We start from the raw sequence: 19,860 nt of genomic DNA on the forward strand, positions 1-19,860 counted from the left end.
AGCCAGGCCCAGCCCACCTGTGACAGTCCCAGCTGACTCTGCTGAGAATCCAGGATGGGGCCCTTGGCCAGGGCCCTGCTGGCCGCACTGCTGGGGATCCTGCTCACACCTGCCCCAGGGGCTCTGGGCACCAACCCGGGCCTGGTGGCCAGGATCACTGACAAAGGCCTGGAGTATGGTAAGAAGCTGCCTGGTGGCCGGAGCCGGTGCACCCAACACCAGCCTGCCCAGGGCCCAGACTTGCTCTGCCCCTCAGGTCGGGGGTTGGGGGAGGCCCTTCCCCCAGGTCAGGCAGCTCTGGCTGGGATTCTGGCCTGGCCACCTGCCAGCTCTGTGACTTGGGCACATTACTTATATTAGCTGGGTTCCCCACCAGCAGATGGGGACCAAGATTTGTCAGATGGCAGTTACCTGTAGAGACTGGGGGCAGTGCTCCGTGCGGCACTGGGTGGTGGTTGCTGGGCCTGTTTTATACTTAGCAATACCTTAAAGATGAGGCTTATTCAGGTATTTTACGAATATTATTTCCTGATTTTAAAGAACAGGTAAAAGTTAGACTATTGTTTTAAAAGATGCTAAACAAAGCCTTGGATTATCCTGTATTTATACACCCCAACATATGGAATATAGGGACGCCCCGAGGGTTTCTCTGTTACTTGGCACAGAGGGACTCCATAACCCGGAACTGTGACTAGTACTAAGAAGTTCATGTTTCTCCCCAGGGCAAGTGGGAGCCACTGAAGAGTTTAGAGCAGGGGAGGGAAGCAGGCAGACCAAGCCACTTCTTTTTTTTTTTTTTTCCCTGTCCACAGCGGCCAGAGAGGGGCTGGTGACCTTGCAGAAGAAGCTGCGTGAGACCAAACTGCCTGACTTCTTCGGGGACTTCAGGATCAAGCATGTGGGCCGTGGGCACTATGAGTTTCACAGGTGATGCTCTTCCTTCTCTGGAGCTCCTGGGTGGCTGGGGAGGTCTCTGGGGAGGGAGGGAGACAGAACCCCAGGCTTGGATGGGGGGACCTCTTTGGAGCACACAATGGATAATTGTTCAAGGAGTTCCGAAGGAGAGGACTTACACGCCAAATATCAAAGAAAACCTACTGGCTGTGGGACCTCAGCCTCACTTTCCTTATCTGCAAAACGGGTCGATGCGGCTTCCCCCCTTAGAGTGATGATCCAGGATCCAATAGCCCAGAAGGGAAACTAGACAAACGTTAAAAACAGTAGCCCAACTCCTACTGCTGCGTTTCCTAGATGGGGGCTGGTGTCGGGTCAAGCCTTCCCAGAGTCAGCAGGCAGGAGCAGCTCGTGCTTGAGAAGAGGCACGAAGGGCTTTTTGGAAGATGCTCCATGGAGGGAGGGTGGTCAGACTGACTGCTTCATTCCTTTCTTCGTTCTTAAATTAAGTTTGTCAGCAAACATTTATTGAGCTCCTATTATGTGCCAGGCAAGGAAGGTGCATTTGACCATTCTTCCCCAAGGATGGCCTCTTCCCAATCCTCAGTGCCTCCTCTTGAGGTGGCCTTGGTTCTCCTTCAGTTGGATTCCCCCGCCTGGGTGGGTTGAGGGAGGGGGTGTTGGGGAAGGAGCTGCAAGCCCAGGGGTATGTCTATGGGCCCCACCGCAGACACTACCCTGGACCCTGAGATCCCTGAGGTCTAATCCTGACTGAGTAATGGCGCCTCTCCCTCTGGGTTCTAGTTCGTCCTCTGTAGGGGAGAATAAAATCTGTGTCCGCCCCTGAATGACAGAGGGTGCTTGGCATGGTCACACACTCCGTGCCTGGCACGGGCAGGTGCTCAAGAGATGGGAACCAGGTGCTTGTTGAAAGCAGGTCCCACTGGTGGGAGTCCCCTGGGGCAGGGAGGGAGCAAGTCCCTGGTGGGGCGGGGTCCAGGCCCAGCACTGACACCGCCCTCTGTGTCTCTCCCTGCAGCCTGGACATCCCCAGCTGTGAGCTGAGCTGCTCTGCTCTGAAGCCCCTGGTGGGCAGGGGCCTGAGTCTAACCATCTCCGACTCCTCCGTCCAGGTCCAGGGCAGGTGGAAGGTGCGCATGTCCTTCCTGTAAGTTGGCTCTGCGCCCAGCACCTCGGGCACTTCCTGGGCCTTCATCCGTTCTTGAATCCAAAGTGTTCCTGGTTCATCAAAGGCCACTTAATGGACAGAGGGAGCCCACGCCCCAGAGTAGACAGGGGTTCAAACCCTGGCACTTGGAGGCATGGACTCTGTCTCCTAAAGGGGCCAGGCCTGCCCCCTGGGGCCACATGAACTTCCCACCAAGACCCCAGACCCCCGAGGCAAGACCTCCAGGTGCGGCTTTATCTGGGGGTGTGTTCTGAGCCAACGTCCACAGCGGGGAGGGGGGAAGCCTGGCCGGGAAGGAAGTGGGCCTGGGCAGGGGTGTGTGATTGGGAAGGCAGCGGGTGGGGAGCCGCAGACATGCCCGAGTTACCCCAGCTCAGCTGCTTTACCCCATCTTCCTGTGCCGTTAGGCAAGGCCATCTTCAGGGCCACCCACCCTTCCGCACTTTGATCAGTTCTCTGACCTCAGAGAAGCTTGGACAGAAGGTATATTGGCCACCAAGGGTCCAGGAGGAGCAGCCAGCGGGGCCCGCATAGAACCTTCTCAGTCCAGGAGGCCGGAAGTCCTAGATCAAGGAGTGGGCAGGCCTGTGCCTGAGGCCTCCCTCCTGGGCTTGCAGGTGGCACCTGCTGTCAGGGTCCTCGTGGTCTTTCCTCTGACCTCGAAGCCTGTGTCTTGATCTCCTCTTATGAGGACACCAGTCAGACCGGAGTAGAGCCCGGCCGGGGGCCTCTTAGCACAAACATCTCTCTCACCAAATACAGTCACATTCCGAGGTACTGGGGTTCAGGACCTCCACGTGTGAATTTGGGAAGGACACAATTCAGGCCATAGCAGAAGAGCTGGCCATTCTCAGCCAGGTGACCCCGAGGAAAAAACCTCCCTGCCTTTCAAGTTATTCTACGGTTCCCTGCCTCCAGCCCAGGGAACCCCCAGGCTGCATGCGGTCTCCGGGAGTCTCCCTATTCCTTCAGCATATTTTTGAGGCTCACCCACAGCACAGCTTGTACTAGGCTTTGTTCTTTTGGTTTAGGGAGGTTTATGATGAATGTGGTTCCATTGCAGGATTAGCCCCAGGTTGCTAAAGGCGGCAGAGCGTGGATGCCCACAACTTACTCAACCCGTTGCTACTCATGGACCCTTGGGTTGTCCCTTCATTTCTTGTCATTACCCATGATGCTTTGAAAGTGAGCTGCCCCTCTCTTCCATCTGGGCAGGAAGAGCCACAAGATCAGGCTTAGAAGGGAAATTGCCAAAGACTAGGTGTGTCCGAATTAGGATCCATCCTGCTGGGTGTCTTGGGAAAGTGGTGCCCAGGTGCCCTCCCAACCCCAGTGGAGACATCAGACAGACATCTGCAGGGTCTGTCTCCCATGTCTTCACAGCACTAGGTAGTAAGACTTCATTTTTGGTCTCATAGGTGAACCCTGGCCTCGTTGTTATGTTCCTATGCTTATTTGCCATTGAACGTGCTATTCATCTCTTTGATTATTTAAATTTTATTTTCAGTCGTCTCATCCTTTCCTTATTAACTTGTTCTTTGTCTATTAAGGAAATCAGCTCTTGATTGTCCCATGATACAATTTTTTTTTACTTTGTATATTGCATTTGTTATTCACTGAAGTTCTAATTTTCCATGCCTGTGAGTTTGTCAGTCATTTCCTTTATGCTTCAGTAGAGCCGATCACGATAGAAATCTCTGTGTCTGTCCCTGACTATAAATACTGGCCCCGGGCTTTCTTCCAGATCTTCTACTTGTTAAATCTTTCTTGTTTATTATTGAATCTTAAATCTGTGCTCAGCTCCACTGATTTGGAGGGAAAAAAAAAATCGAGCTTTCTACTTCCTCTCCAAATGGTGGCAGATCTTGGCCTGGAAAACAGCCGTGGCTCCTCTCGTCTCTTCCAGGAAGCTGGACGGCCACTTCAACATGCACGTCAAGGGCATCACCATCTCCGTCACACTGCTCTTGGGCAGCGAGGACTCGGGGAGGCCCACAGTCACCACCTCCAGCTGCAGCAGCCACATCCATGATCTGGATGTGGACATCTCGGGAGATCTGAGGTGAGTTACCATCCGGACGCTGCCAGCTGGACCCCTGGGTACGGCTCACGCCCCACCCAGCCCCCAGCCCAGCCCTGAGAACGGAGAACCGCCGGGTGGGAGGCTCACCCAGCACGGGGAATAATGCAGGGGCTTCCTGTTGCAAAGAACCGATGCAGATTCGAGCCAGGATGCTCTTGTGTCGTTTCCATGAACAACAACAACATAATTTAGGGAACTGTCAAGCAAATGAAATCTGGCTGTTGGTGGATACTGAGGCTCTTGGCTAAAGAGGAGCATAAAAAATACCCAAGTCCACCGTCCAGGCATTTCCTCTCTCAGAGTCAGTTCACTTGCTCAGAATATTGTGGATTCTTGAGACCACCCCCTGCCCACCCACACTGCCATCACCCCCGCCCACCCACACTGCCACCAGCCACTGAACTTGATCATGGCACAGCTTATAGCTAGAAAGCCAGATGCAGGGAGCCAGGAGGGGTGTGCCAGGACTCTGGGGCTCAGCAGGGCACAAGATGAGCAGGGCCTGGCTCCCCTACCCCTGCTGCCCAGTGACCATTTGTGCACTGTGCTCTCCTGCCAGGTGGCTGCTGAAACTCTTCCATGACCAGATCGAGTCCAAGTTTCGAAAAATGTTGGAAACCAAGGTAAGCAGGTCAAGGCCACCAGATGCCTGCGGAGCCAGGTGAGGGCCATGTGTGTCCTCACAGGGCTCTGACCCCAGTTGGGGCCATGGGGCCTTATTTGGACATGCATGGGCCCATGGCCTGAGGGAGAACAAATAACTCATCCTAGTCCCAGAGCTGATATGTGGTAGAGCTGGGATAACACGCAGGTCTCTGAATTCCAAGTCCATTTGGTTAGGCCGAAAATGGTCAAATGCTTGGCCAAGGGAGAATCGGAGAGGTGGGAGCAAGGAGACCCCAGCCCTCCCCCTGCTTGGCCTTGCTCACTTCCCCACACTGTCCTGCAGTCCCCAGAGTCAAGAAGGAAGTCAACACAGTGCCTGAGGAGACCAGGCAGGTCTCTTCAGAGAGCTCTTAAACCAGGAAGAAAACGGACAAGCCCTTGAGCCCTTGTCCTGCATGGGGAGGCAGAGACACCAGGTCAGATTTTTTTGTTAAAAAAATTATGTGAGTGGGGCTCAGTGGCACATGCCTGTGATCCCAGCTGCTCTGCAGGCTGAGGCAGGAGGATCATGAGTTCAAGGCCAGCCTGGGCAACTTAGCAAGACCTGTCTCAAAATAAAATTTAAAAAGGGCTAGGGATATAATTCAGTGGTAAAGCACCCCCGGGTTCAATGGGCTCAATCTCTAATACTGAAGAAAAAAAAAAAAGGGTTCACTTCAGATTTCATTAATTTTCAGTCCTCCAAACACTTTCACCTTAAAATCCCATTTCTGAGGTACTGCACACCAGAGCTATGCCTAAAACACAGCTTAGAGAAGGAGAAAAGATGAAGGAGGAAAGGGGAACACACACACACACACACACACACACACACACACACACACACACACACACCTTGCTGCAGGTCTAACCTCTGGTTTGGCTTTGAGCATCCCCTAGTGGTTGAATCAGAAATGGCAGGCAGACCCCACACTGATATTTCTTTTCTAGTTCTGGGCTTGTGGGGTCTAAGTGAACTTGAGAAATATGCCAGCCTCCTACTTAGGCCCCTGTTGCCATATGACTAACTTACACTCCCCAGTTGATGACGGTTATAATAATTATAAATAATATTATACAACAATAGTAATATGTTATGATTAATTATAATAGTTATCACAATAATAAGTAATATAATAATTTTTGTAAATGAAAACAAGGAATGTGAAATATGTTATTGCATAAATATTTGCATTTATAAAAAAAAACGGCTGCTGTTTCTTGAGCCTGTGTTTTAGCCAGGAATAATGAACTAAACACTTGGGACATGCAGCCTCCTGGATCTTGACCTCAATTTTTTTTTTTTTTTTCAGTACTGGGGAGTGAACCCAGGGGCACTTTACCACTGAGCTATATTACTAGTCCCTTTTTTATTTTTCATTTTGAGACCAGATCTTGCTAAATCACTGAGGCTGGCCTTGAACTTGCAACCCTCCTGCCTCAGCCTCCTGAGTCACTGGGAATAGAGGCAGACACCACAACACCCAACTGTGACCTCTCCTTCTGAAGTCAGTGCCACTTTACACATTTGACAGAGGAGGCTCTGAGAGGTGGAGTAACTTTCCAGGGGATACCTGGCTCCCGGGAGGCTAGGCTAGCATCTCCCTGGGATGTGGAGCCCCCTATGCCAAAGGCTTTGTAGGGGCTTGGGGGTGGGAAAGCTGGGGATCTCCCTGGACCCTGATCCTGAGGGTCCTTAGAAACCTCCTCCCAGGAGCCTGGTTCAGGACTGTGCTGATTCCCCCCTCGGGGTGGGGCCTGGTTTCTGAACCAGCAGAGGCAAGAAGCATAGGAACTCTGTGTGATGCACACTCACGGCCACCTTCTCTCACCCTATCCCTGGGAAGCACTGTGCTCATCGGATCCTGTGGGTGAGGACCCCAAAGCAAAGTAGAACTTGAACCCCAGCTTGTTCAACGCTGCTCCCTCAACCACCCGCACCCTGCCTCCCCAGGAACCCCTCCTGTGCACATGGGACAGAGGCCCCCCATGCCTCTCCTCTTCAATCCTTCAGGTTCCTGAAGGAGGGGTGCACCCAGGCTCAGGGTTGGGGGGCTAGTCTGATGGAAGGCTGTCCAAGGTGAACAAGGAAAGAACCATCCCAGGTGAGGCCTGGTTCCCAGCAGTCCTGCAGGAACCCCACCACCCCTTTCTCTGCTTTCTGGCAGCTCCCCCCTGGGTAACCTCCTTCTCCAGAAACAGGGGCAGTTGCAAAGGGAAGTTAGGCTATAACCTCACACCTGGCTTGGTGACACACACCTAGAGTCCCAGCAACTTGGGAGGCTGAGGCAGGAGGATCACAAGTTCAAGGCCAGCCTCAGCAATTCACTGAGATCCTTCCTCAAAATAAAAAATAAAAAGGTCTAGAGATCAGTGGTAAAGTGCCCTGGGTTCAATCCCTAGTACAAAAAAAAAAAAAAAAACCACAACCCTACATTTCCTCATTATCTATACATTTATGTGCAGGGCCATTCTAGCTGCTCTCTAGATCTGCTACTAGATTCTGATGTCTCAGAGGCCAGAGTCTCCCAAGGGGGGAAAAAAGTCCTCAATAAGGGAGTTTCCAGCAGCATCTCCAGCCCGTGCCCTCCCATCACTCAGATGTCTTGCATTGGGCACAGGCCTTAAAAAGTCCAGCTGGGCCCTCTGGAGTCCCCAAGGACCTGCATTATTGTTTTATCATTCATCTTTCCTCAGTGCCTGGTGCATGATCAGCACTTTTTAAATATTTGCAGAGTGAATGATCGCTGTGCAAACTCGTGAAACAATGTTTCCAAAGCCATGAGAACAGGGGACCACAGCTGGAAACACTCAGGCTGCTTCTACCCAATTTTTTAAATTTATTTATTTTTTTATTTTTCAGATTTGCAGTATGATTGATAAATCAGTGACCTCCGACCTACCAGCCTTATCTCCAAACTCTGCCAGGTAGGGCACCTCACCCACCCCCTGGGACACTCTATTCCTGCTCATTTTTATAAAAGCACATAGGTACATCATAAAACCTTAAATAGGACAGAAGTATAGAAAGTAACAAAAATCTCTTTTTCTCCCCAATTTACCTTCCAAGAGATTATATATATATTTGCATGTACAAATATAAATATACATAAGCATATGAACGTGCATTTATATGTTTCCTTTTTGTTCATGAATATGCGTAAGTGAATCCTTATGAATCTGTATTGCTACTGTATACCGAATACACTTTGTTCTCTACCCTAGTTCTTTTTAAATTTATGTATTTTGGAGAGCCTTCTCTATCAGTATACATAAATTGAAATTGCTTTTTAAAACTTTTTTGTTATTGGGGAAGGATACCAGGGATGGAACCCAGGGGCACTTAACGACTAAGCCACAACCTTAGACCTTTTTAAAAATTTTTTATTAATAAAAATGAGCAGGGCCTCACTGAGTTGCTAAGTTGCTGAGGCTGGCTTTGGACTCACGATCCTCCCATCTCAGCCTCCCAAGCCACTGGGATTACAGGTGTGCACCATTGCACCCGGCTCTTTTGAAAACTTTAATGGTAGTATATGCATAGAAAAGAGTGCTCTATTCTGTAAGTGTGCAGCTTACAGAATTTGCACATGCTGAGCACTCAGGCATCCAGTTCCCAGACAGAACACAGCTGGTCTTCCAGAGCCCCTCTGCGTCCCCTTCATTTACTACCCAGCACAAGGGTAAGCACTATCCCACCTTCTACCTGCAAAGAATAGTTTTGCACTCAGGGCAGGAATGGAATCATACCATGTTTTGAGTCTTTTTCCAAATCTTTCTTTGCTCATCTTTCAAGTATGAGGTCAGGCCACGTGGCTGCCTACGGTGTAGCTCATTGGTTCTTCTTGCTGGGTCATGCCACCAGGAGGCCGTCCCTTCATTCATTCATCCACTCTGATGTGACGCCATGGGGAACCGCTGTTTTAGACAATTGTTAGTTGTATTGCTACAAACGGTCTAGTACATTTGCGTGTCTTTGGGTACATGCCTCAGAGTGAAATTGCAGGCCACTGTGGTGTGTATAGGTTCAGCATTATAAGATCCTGCCAAAGAATTTTCTGGACTTTTCCATTTTTTATTGTTTTTAATAGCTGTGTAGTACTCCATCCTGTGGCTGTGCCCTGATTTAAAGATCGCAGAAAAAGGACATTTGGGGTTCTTCCATCCATTACCAGTACCAGCAGGGCTGCAGGGGCACCCAGGATATGCCTCTCTGCCCACATGGAGGTGTATCTGCAGAATAATTGACTCCATGAAGAGACCCCAAATCCCAGGTGCAATGTGAATTTTGGAGGGTCGGCCAGCCAAGCGTCTGAGATGTTCTCTGGTGCTGTGGCCCCAGGTCCTCATGCAGTACTTGTTGACACCCTCTTCCCTGAGGCCCAGGATGCACAGTGACCTGAGAAGGGAACATTCATCCCCCCAGGGCTTTGGAGGAGAATGTCTGGGCCTCTGGACCTGCTCAGCCTTCCTGGTTGTGTAGCTCAGCCTGAAGCTCCAGGGCCAGGCTGGGCCCTCCTGGGACACTGTGTTGGCCCTGGGCTGAGCCTCACACCCTCACCATGGCTGACCCACCAGAGAGACAAGACCCACTTGCCGTCTTTAGGAAGAGGTTGTGTGCCCCAAACTGGGTGAAAGGGCAGGGGCCCTGGAGAAAGTCACAGAATGGGCCAGAGCCCTCGCCTTTCCCCATCAGTCAAAGGCCACGGCTGGCCCCTAATGCTGCCCCTCTCGGGTTCACAGTCATCGCAGAGATTGACAGCTTCGCAGGGGTCGACTACAGTTTAACGGAGGCCCCTCAGGCAACCGCCAACATGCTGGATATCATGTTTAAGGTGAGGCCCTTGGAGCAGGGCCCTGGGTGAGTCCAATCCCAGTGAAGTTTGCCTGGGGATCCGCCTGGTCCTGGGCCACCTTCCTCCTACTTCAGATCTGCCTCCTCTCCCCACTGCGGGGAGGCAGGGCAATATGGAGTGGTGGCGGTGTTCCCTGGGCTAGGAGACTCCAGGTGTCTCACCATCCTTAGGTCCTAATGAGTCCTCTCCTCCTTCTTCCCCTCCTTTCCCTTCCTGCCCTACAGAAGGGGTGGGTCAGAGCTGGCCCCAGGAGGGCCGTCCACTACGTCCTGTGGGTTCATAAACCAAAGCTTCTTGGCCCCGGGGAACACGTCTCAGTGGGGCAGTGTCAGCACCGTCTCGTGCTGGTGGTTCTCTGGCCCCTACGTCCAGGGCTCCCACGACCCTGGGCTTTGGGAAGTCCAGTTGGAACCTCTCTCTCTCTCTCTCTCTCTCTCTCCTCTCTCTCCCCCAGGGTGAAATTTTCCATCTTAATCACCGCTCTGCAGTTCCCTTCCTTGCCCCGGCCATCAACGTTCCTGAGGACCACGACCGAATGCTCTACTTTGCCGTCTCTAATTATGTCTTCAACACCGCCAGCCGGGTGTACTACGAAGCAGGGTACCTGAACTTCTCCATCACAGATGACATGGTGAGGACGGTGACAGAAACACGTTCTCCTCTGACAATGTAACTCATTCTCCCTTCCTTTTTTCCTTTCTGCCCCTATTTACATCAGTAAAACAGTAAGTTATATAACTAAAAGATCGAGGCCAGGGGAAAAAAAAAGTAAGTTAGCACAAGTTCCTTGTATTACTTTGGCTGCCAGGAAGCTCTAATCCAAAGTTCTTTCTCCCTTATAACAACTACAGAAGACTTTGCAGTCTATCTACTACTTTTCTCCTAGTCTAGACCTGTTCTAGTTTATATTTTTTCTCATCTTGATGATGCATGGAGGTTTATTAAAAACATGTTTGTGAATGAAGCAGAACAATAGATACCCTGATAAAGGCAGAAGGTTACAGAGAAAATGAAGTAAAGACCAAGTGAAACATAAAGCACAATTAGGAAGATACCGTGCCCATTTATTGATTTTTTTTAATCACAAATCTACAAACTTCCTTGTAGCCAAAGTGAAAAGGGTACATGATTAAGTGATCTAAGTCTTCCTGATACCTCTAAAACAACTGTCTCCCAGGGGCTTTGTGTAAGGGAGACTCGATTTTATAGTGAATCATATCTTTTTTTCTGGGACTCAGAAGGCTGTTTCTTGCAGCACTTTATAAGAGTTAGAGATCTCATGAAGGTCAGGGTGATGGGAAAACACAGTGTGCTACAACTCGGAGATTCAGTTTACCCTGTTGTACAGGGGGACTGTCTGCTGAATGGATGGGGCGACTTAGTCCTCGGGAGATTCTCCATAGCATTGACCCTCAGTGGTCACGTCTCATTCGCCCTCCCCACCATTTCCTGGAGACTTACTATGTGCACTGCCCTCCCAGGGGCCCAAAGGCTGGGGTGACTATAATGCCCATTTTTCAGAAGAAGACATCAAAGCTCCCCAAACTTCTCTGTCTCTTTGCTGCAGATCCCACCTGACTCCATCATCCGACTGACCACCAAGTCCTTCCGTGCCTTCCTGCCCCTGGTAAGGGTCCCTTGGCCCTCTGTGGGTACGTGCTAAACTTCCAAGGTTTCTCTTCAAAACCTGCACCTCCCTCTCAGCTTGGCCCAGATTCAGAAGGTTGGGGAGCTGCAGGCTTCAGGGCTCTTGCCAGAGCCCAAGTGACAGGCCTGAGGCCCATGTCCCCCGGGGCCATGCAGAGTGTCCCGTCTGATTTTGGTTCTACCTAAGAACCCAAGGAGTGCTGGTGTGTTCTATAAAGGGTACCCTAATTAGCAACGCCTAACAACTCTAGAAGGCTTACTTGGGGTCAGGGATGTTTGCGGCACTTTAAAAATTATTTTTTGAATGAGAAATGAATTCTCATGATTGAACATTCAAGAGATACTATAGAATGAAAAAGTCTTCCAACCACCTCTGTCCCTTGTCACCCAGGACTCATCTTGAGTTTACTAAGAGGGTCAGATGTGTATCTCCTTCTTCAATATCCTCTGTAGCTGTAGCTGACACATTAAATGTGTGCACCTTTTTCTCCATTATTTTTACACAGATGGGACTCAGAAGGCTGTTTCTTGCAGCACTTTATAAAAGTTAGAGCCTGCCTTTCTGTACCAACCTCAGCTTTATGTGACTGTACTCTGCACCCCTATTTTCTTCTCTTGACATAATCTTCTAATTCTGCCCCCCAGATAGGCAAGCTGTACCCCAACATGAACCTGGAGCTCCAGGGAGCCCTGCTTCGGGCCCCGCTCCTGACCTTCAGCCCTGGGAATCTCTCCTTGGCCCCCCAGCTGGGAATCGATGCCTTTGTGCTCCTGCCTAACTCTCTCAAGCAGTTTGTCTTCCGGCTCGGTGTGGTAAGGTTTCAAGTCTTTGCAAATGCTGTTCCTGTTTCCTGAATGCTTGTCCCCCATTCACCATCTGGCTAATTCCTCCAGGTCTCAGTGTACTTCCCCAGAGAGGTCTATCTTGTCGGTGCTAACCCCACTCTATCTTACCTTTTGCCATTTTTTTCTTGTAGCACCCCATTATTTTTCTTCACAATGTTTATTATCAAGGTATTTATATATTTATTTGCATATATATTTGTTTCGCGTACGTGTAGGAAGGTTTGGGGGCTTTCCACCTATTTGCTTTGCTCTGTAGCTGTAGCTGACACCTAAAGACTACATTTCCCAGGGGCCCTTGCACTTTGACATCTAGTTATATCAGCCAATGGAAGACAGGATCAGGAGAATGGAGGGCGGGAGGAAGAATCAAGCCAGAGTTTATTTTCCCCCTGTCTTTGCCTTGGGCGGAACCTGCAGGGACTACCCTCCAGGTGGTGGCCCTCCTAATCCCAGCTCCACCCTCTCTCCCTCTAGTCTGGCTCTGCTGATCTCTGAGCAGCCTCACCAACTCATTTCAGCCTTTTGCCATTCCACACTTATATAGCCACTGCTTTGCATTAAATTCTCTCTACATGAAACATTGAGAGAGTTTTTTTCTTTTGTGATGGACCCCGTCTAATAGAGAAGGGGTTCTGGGTTGAGGACCCTGGTCACCAGACAGAGAACTTGGCTCTCTTGTTCCAGGTTTGAAACTTAACAAGTCAGATCTCTGCAAGGGGGTAATTCCACTCAGGGGGTCCATCCGCAAACTGAGAGTGTTGTTATTGCTGTGAAAATTGTTCTTGTTGATCATATATCTTAAGATCAAATATAATTTATTATTTTTATGACGACAGCTGACTCATAGCAGGGAGGTAGCTGGTAATGATCCTTTTTAGAGCTCTCCAGGGATACACATGCTATGCCTTCTCGGTAGTTTACTCAAGGTTTAACAGCTGCCATGGTCAGCAATTTTAAGTAAAAATGTTCAAGTCCAAGTTCAAACACTTATTGAGCACCTACTATGTGCTCTGGGATCTACGGTCAGTCAATGGGCAGGTTTCCTGCTTGGATTCCCCGAGCTGTTGGTTGAAGGCAATACTGGCTCTGGTCACTGTCCTGACAACTACCATCATTTAGAACTGGTTTCTTCTCTGGCTTTTCTAGACCACTAATATAACCGCCACGTTGGCCTTCAATACCAGCAAGATCACTGGGCTCCTGACCCCAGGAAGGTAAATCAGCCTCCTCCTGCCCACAGGGATGCTCAGCCAGGCTCCCTGTGACGCCTTAGCTGCTCCTCTGTGGCTGGGAGTAGGGGGTGTGGGGGGGTGATTCTCAATGCTGGGGAACCATTTGGGAAGGAAATTTAAATTTTATTCCAATTGGCCTAATTCCTTTGTCGTGCTGAGCCTGCCCCCTATACATTTCAAATTTCTAAATGATTTATTTTAGGAATTTAGAAATCTAAATGACTTTTTTCTTAATGAATAGACTCCAGTTGTATTAATTTCCTGAGCTGATAAAGATCGAGCTCTTTCCCTCCACCCCACCTCCCTCTGTCTGCCCTGTATTGTGGTGTCAATGTTTTTTAGATACTTAATTACCTTTTCAGCACCCCCCACCCCCCCACCCCTCCTCAGCCAGTGCCTCCTCAGCCAGTGCCTCCTCCTCTCTGGGACCCCGGTATTGCGTAAGTTCCCATGGGCACGACGCCCATATCTATGAATCTTCTCTGATTTGTTACAGGGTACAAGTGGAACTGAAAGAATCCAAACTTGGATTCTTCAATGTAAGTTATTAATGTTTTTATTTATAACATGGTTAGGATACTAAGCAATTGCTGTGGCACCTTTCATTGGAAATAGAAAAAGAGAAGAGTAGATCTCTGCCCTAGGGAAGCATTGAACTTCTCAAGAATACAAGACATAGCAACAAGAATGGTTACATCCCAATATAAGATAATAAATAATTAAGTTATCTGTTGGACACAATTACTTTATTGCAAGGGAAAGAAAGCCACCTGTATTAAGCACAGAAGAATAACCCATAGGGTCATGTTACTAAAAAACAAATCACAACAATAACAATGAAAACCCAAGGCAGGAGGTTTCAGGCATAGATGGATCCAGGTGCTCAAATTAGTGACCACTTCATCCCTGCTCTCCTTCCCCCACTTTCCCTAAGCACTTACAAAGTGGAAGCAAACACAGACTGGGGAGGGATGTTGCTCCTGGGGCCCCAAGAATGACTCCTCTCAGAGAATCAAGGGTGAAGTAATGATACCCTGGCGTTGTATATACACACACCATGTTAAAATGTCTTATGAAGTGAAGCATTCACATGTAAAGACACAGAGTCATCCTAATGTGTTCAGAAAAAAAAGTATAAAAAGCAACAACCGTCACCCCAGATCAATTTAGATTTATATCCGGACCCTGGTGTCCAGTTTCTAAGTCACTTTCATTCTGTGGGCCTCAATTTCCTTATCTGTGAAATGGGAAGGTTAATAGGAACTTCCTGGGGGGTCTTGTGAAGACTGAATCAGATACTTATAAAGCTCTGAGCCCTGTTCCTGGCGAATAGTGAGTGTCAAAGTGGTGTGTCCTAATTTCTGTAGAGAAGCCTAGTTTGGGTTTACTTAATTTTTAAAAAGTACACAAGTAATTCAGGAAGATATTCTCGCTTTAAAAAAAAAAAAGTTAGATACTAAAGATAATGCTTGGTGCTTTTCCTACGCACAGTGAAGCACAGCCTCTCAATTTTTTTCTATTTGTTTGCTTACCTATAAATGTGCATCTCAACATGGTTATAAGTTGCAAAATAGCAGCAAGGTGTAGGCATTCATCTGCAAACTGCGTTTTTCAAACCTTTCGCCCTGTGGGCAACCACAGCCACCCCTGGGTGGCTGGAGACTGTGTACTGGGGGCCGCTGGCCCGCGTGGTCACGTGCACCTCTCCTGTTCTCCACCAGGTGGAGATGATGGAGGCGCTGCTCAACTACTACATCCGGGAGACTCTCTACCCCAAGGTCAATGGTAAGAATCCAGACCCATTTTTCCCAAGTCGGTAGTGGACAGTGCTTGGAGCGGAAAGAGAGTTGGACTTGGAGTTGGGAACCAGGGCTCCCCCTGGGGGCTGCGTGACCTTGGAAAGTCTCTCGTCTGGGCTTCAGTGGGATGTTGATGCTGGCGACAGCCCCTCCAGGCTCTGTTGGGGCTGGAGCTGTGACATCTCCTTGGTGCTCCTCCCCTCCTGCGGTGAAGATTGAGGACCAACTTGGTCCTCAAGTTCATAGACGAGGGCACCAGGTAGGGCACCGGGCAGGCACATTTCCCAGTCAGTCACTTACGTCCATAGTAAAAATAAATAAAGCACAAAGTTCCAAACCCTGATTCCCTGAGATACTACTTTATTTGGCTGCAACATAAAGCAGGATGGGTGGAGAGCAGAGAGTAGTTACCACTTGCTCTACCGGCTACCCCAAACCTGCTGCTTCCTCCAGAAGGCTCCATGACTATGGGCTTAGGTTCCCCTGCCAGCCTTCCGAAGTTCAAATCCCAGTTCTGCCACTTCCTAGCTGTGTGACCTAGGACAAGTTACTGGATCATTCTGTGCCAGTTTCCTTATGTGTGAAATGGAAATAATAATCATATCTACCTCTACTTAGTATTGTGTATGGAATTTGCAGAGAGTGGCCTGGGGCTGTGGCTCAGTGGTAGAGAGCTCGCCTAGCACGCATGAGGCACAGGGTTCTATCCTCAGCACCATATAAAAATAATATAAATGTATTGTGTTCACCTACAAAATTCTTCCGTTAAAAAAAAAAAAGTCTATCGCTGTTATCTATTAACTCATCCTTTTGATATTGTCCTTGCCTGCAGATAAGCTGGCTGAAGGCTTCCCCCTCCCTCTGCCAAGGCGTATTCAGCTCCATGATCTCCTTCTCCAGATTCACAAGGTCAGTGGGTTCAAGGGGGCTCTGAGGACTTGGGGGTGAAGTTGGTTAGCCCGCCAAATTTGGAGACCATAACTCAGTGGAATCCAGCCCGGACCTGCATGCTCCAGGATCTTGCAGTGTGCCATGAGGCCATCCAGGTGTCCTTTAGAAGTGGCCCCTCTGCCGGAGCAGGAGACATTTGATGAAGCCTGGGTTTCCACTTTGAAAATACTGCAAGTCTTAGACTTACCAACAGTCAGGTCCTGAAGGCCATGGGTAAATTGTAGTGCATTCCTTTTTATTTGTTTGTATATTTTGCAGTACTGGGGATTGAACCCAGGGGCACTTTACCCCCAAGCTACAGCCCCAGCTTTTATTATTTATTTATTTATTTTAAATTTTTGACATAGGATCTTGCGAGACTGCCCGGGATGGCCTAGAACTTGCAATCTTCCTGACTCAGCCTCCCAAGTTGCTGGGATTACAGTGTGCGCCACCATGCCCAGCTAATTCCATCTTAATTCTTAAGTGAAAGAGCTGTATTGTACATATGTATTTGGTGTATCCCCCATTTTAAACCTATAACTTTTTTTTTGGTGGTGGTTGTGGTGCTGGGGAATCCAACTCAGGGCTTCTGCATGCTGGGAAAGGTCTCTGAAACTGAGCCACATCCCCAGCCCACCTTGTGAACATTTTAAAAAACATTTTAAAATTTTTCCATAAGGCCATTGCTCCACCACAAACACAGTTTGGATTTTGGTGTGCGCCTCTCCAGTCCTTCACCTCTGTCGAAGCTTTTCTTAAAATTTTTGTTTGTTTTGGACACCTGTATTGCTAACACTCATGTCTGCCTTTATTTCATCATTTATTTTAACTTAACGTCACCCCTTAGGTATGTTCTATGATCAAACCTAGTTTTCAGCTCCTGCTGATAAACAGCTGTGTATAATCTCACCCTGAAGATGGACCATAATTGATTTAACTATTTTAATACCAGGAATTAAGCCTGATTTTTCCCTATCGTGGCTACTATCCTGGCCAGGAATCTAAGGGTTCATGAATCCACCCAGATTTCAGGCCATCTCTCTAGAACAGCATGTCCAGGGTGAGAGGACTCCACTGGCTGACACGTGGGCACCACGGGACATTGGAGACATGCTGCATTGGTGCTTGGTCCATGGTCAACGTCCCCAAAATAATAGCTATTAAAGGGAATGAAGTTCAGGGGTGGTTGGGAACTCGGAAACGTTGGCCAGCTATTGTATTTGTAAAACAAATGTTCAGAGCCCTTTTGAATCTCAGGATACTTAACACCCAACCACTGTTGAGTGTCCACAAGGGAAATTAGATCATTGCTCAAAACAAAGTCAGAGTGACCATTCACACAGTTGGTCTCATTTATCTCTTCTATAAAATGGGGTGTAACCCAGGCCTTCCTGGCTAGAGGCCAATGTTTGGTATATGGGAAGTGATTAGAGGATTTGTTATATATCATCATTGAAATCCAGAGGTCACCTGTGTTCATTTTTCCAGCCACCCGAGAAGGCAGGAGTTGGATCACTCTGGAAAGAATTAAACTTTGCCTTGAGTTCTGAGTCCCCACCCCTCTGATTTAAGAGCAGGAGAGTAAATCCCGGCAGCTCACAATTTTGTGTTCTCCACCAAAGAGAAAAAAAAAAAATTTAGGTGACATAAAGGACATTTATGAGACCTTCCAGGAATACACAGCTTGGGAAATGACAGGCAGATCACTACTTGGAGAAGTTAGCTGGCAGAAGCAGAGCTTTATGGAGGCCTTGGGGAGCCAGGCACTCCTGCGATTTATGCAGTGACCTGGTTTCTTTCAGAGCCTGTGTTTCCCGCGCCAGGGGCCCTATTTATGTAGCAGGTGCATCTTTTTGGAGTAGAAGATGCTCCTTACCATCCCAGGCCGCCTTGTTTCCCTCTAGGACTTCCTGTTCTTGGGTGCCAATGTCCAGTATATGAGAGTTTGAGGACAAAAAGGAAGATGGGTCTCAGAGGCCACAGCTGGACCCGCCAGGTGCATTTCCAGATGTGCAGCATATCTCCGGAGATTCCTGAAGGATGAGGACATTTCCATTCTCGGCTCTGGGGGTCCCTGCCCTCCGCTTCCTCTTTGCCAGGTGCTCCCGCACCCTCTGACTCCAGACGACTTTCTCCTCTGGGTGGACCACCCTCCCCCACTGACCTGTGGTATCTTTAAGAACAGGCATTGCTGGGCGCCGTGGTGCACGCATGGAATCCCAGCAGCTCGGGAGGCTGAGTCAGGAGGATCTCAAGTTCAAAGCCAGCCTCAGCAAAAGCTAGGTGCTAAGCAACTCAGTGAGACCCTGTCTCTAAATAAAATACAAAATACGGCTGGGGGTGTGGCTCAGTGGTCAAGGGCCCCCTGAGTTCAGTCCCCGGTACCCCCCCAAAAAAGAGGAGCAGGCACTGTTTTTTGTACTCCATCTGATCCCCGTATCTAGTGGAACGCTAGCACTTTGTAAGTCCTCAATAAATATTTATTGAGTGGTTCCATGAAGACGTTCTGACGAGGATTTCTTCACTGCTCACCCTGTTCTGGCTCGGGTCTTTGGCTGGTCAGCCCCAGTGTGGTATCCACAGCTAGACCTCGGACACGCTCCCCTTTATCAGAGGCCACTGCTGGACAGGCGTCAATAGGAGAGCAAGGGACTCTGCACAGCACTCGGCCCAGACCCTGGTGCTGGTGTCCCTCACTCAGGTCCTTGTCCCGTGTCAGTCCAGAGGCCCATTTCAACAGCCGCTCACCTGCTTGCTTCTGGCCTGCTGCAGACACCAAGCCCAAGGGTCTCCCAGAGCAGCAGAAGCTCAGTCTCCTGCCGCCGTCCCCATGGAGGCTAGTGTGAGGAGGAAATGGATCCGCCAGGGTTTTGGTTCAACCCAAATAAAAAGCTCATTCCACTGTGTTTATGAGTCCCAAGCCTGGGGGAGGGGGAGGCCGTGATTTCTAATTACTGAGCAAGGAGCCTTTGTTCAGACTTCATAAAAAGTCATTTCCAAGTTACGTAGTTAGACCCCCGGGTCTGGGAGTCAGAAGGCTGGTTTGATATTCCTTTATTATTGTGTTAATGAGCAGATGGAAGGAGCTGCTGGCTAGAAGATAATTCACAGGGAATAGACCCATTTACCCTGTGTGCGACAGAGATGCGCTCCAAGATGGGACCATGATGTGCTGTCACATCTGGTGGCTGGGCTTTGTCTCCTCCCTCCTCCCTGCTCTAGTTTATTTGTCCACCTCCATCCTCGTCCCTGTGGTAGCTGGTGAAGGGCTCAAGCTCCCTCCGGTCCCCGTCCTATGGCCCTGGGCAGGTCCCTTTTTCTGATCTCCATGACCAGAGCTAACTTCACCGAGGGTCTTCTGCCCTCCAGATCCTTCAGTCCTCAAACCGTTGGCCTTCGACCCTGAGTGTGAGGCCAGTGACACTTGAGGTCTGCTCACAGTGGCCTGGTCACGGGCCGGAGGTCCCCAACACCTATATCCAGCTGCCTGTCCTCAGCTCTGCTCTTGTGAGTGCTGCAAACCCTGCATTGTCCAGGTGTCGAGTGGCATGGGCGTCCAGGACCCATGCGGGCTAGTAATCCAGGGTGGGGCTTGTTAAAGGGCATTAGACAGAGCTACGTGGCAGGGGGTGGGGAGAAGGAGGCTCAGCTTCCCAGCTGGTCATGAGCTAATCAGATGCAGACCACCCAGGACACGAAAGTTCATTTTTCCATTAGTCCTTCTCATGTTTTTTTT

At 49.4% G+C, this 19,860-nt stretch overlaps 1 protein-coding gene across 1 annotated transcript; it reads left to right on the forward strand.

Moving 5' to 3' along the window:
• Lbp (lipopolysaccharide binding protein) lies at window positions 1–18,624 on the forward strand. Its single transcript, XM_005329845.4, is given in 16 exon segments — window positions 1–178; window positions 813–927; window positions 1,934–2,062; window positions 3,990–4,145; window positions 4,726–4,789; window positions 7,675–7,713; window positions 7,715–7,739; window positions 9,555–9,646; window positions 10,122–10,298; window positions 11,235–11,294; window positions 11,960–12,127; window positions 13,307–13,374; window positions 13,889–13,931; window positions 15,114–15,177; window positions 16,024–16,100; window positions 18,029–18,624. Coding segments are annotated over 16 exon segments (1,446 nt in total). The 5' UTR covers window positions 1–54; the 3' UTR covers window positions 18,074–18,624.
• The last annotated feature ends 1,236 nt before the right edge of the window (window positions 18,625–19,860 follow it).

The sequence above is a fragment of the Ictidomys tridecemlineatus genome, chromosome 5 (assembly GCF_052094955.1).
Source record: "Ictidomys tridecemlineatus isolate mIctTri1 chromosome 5, mIctTri1.hap1, whole genome shotgun sequence".
NCBI classification, from domain to species: domain Eukaryota; kingdom Metazoa; phylum Chordata; class Mammalia; order Rodentia; family Sciuridae; genus Ictidomys; species Ictidomys tridecemlineatus.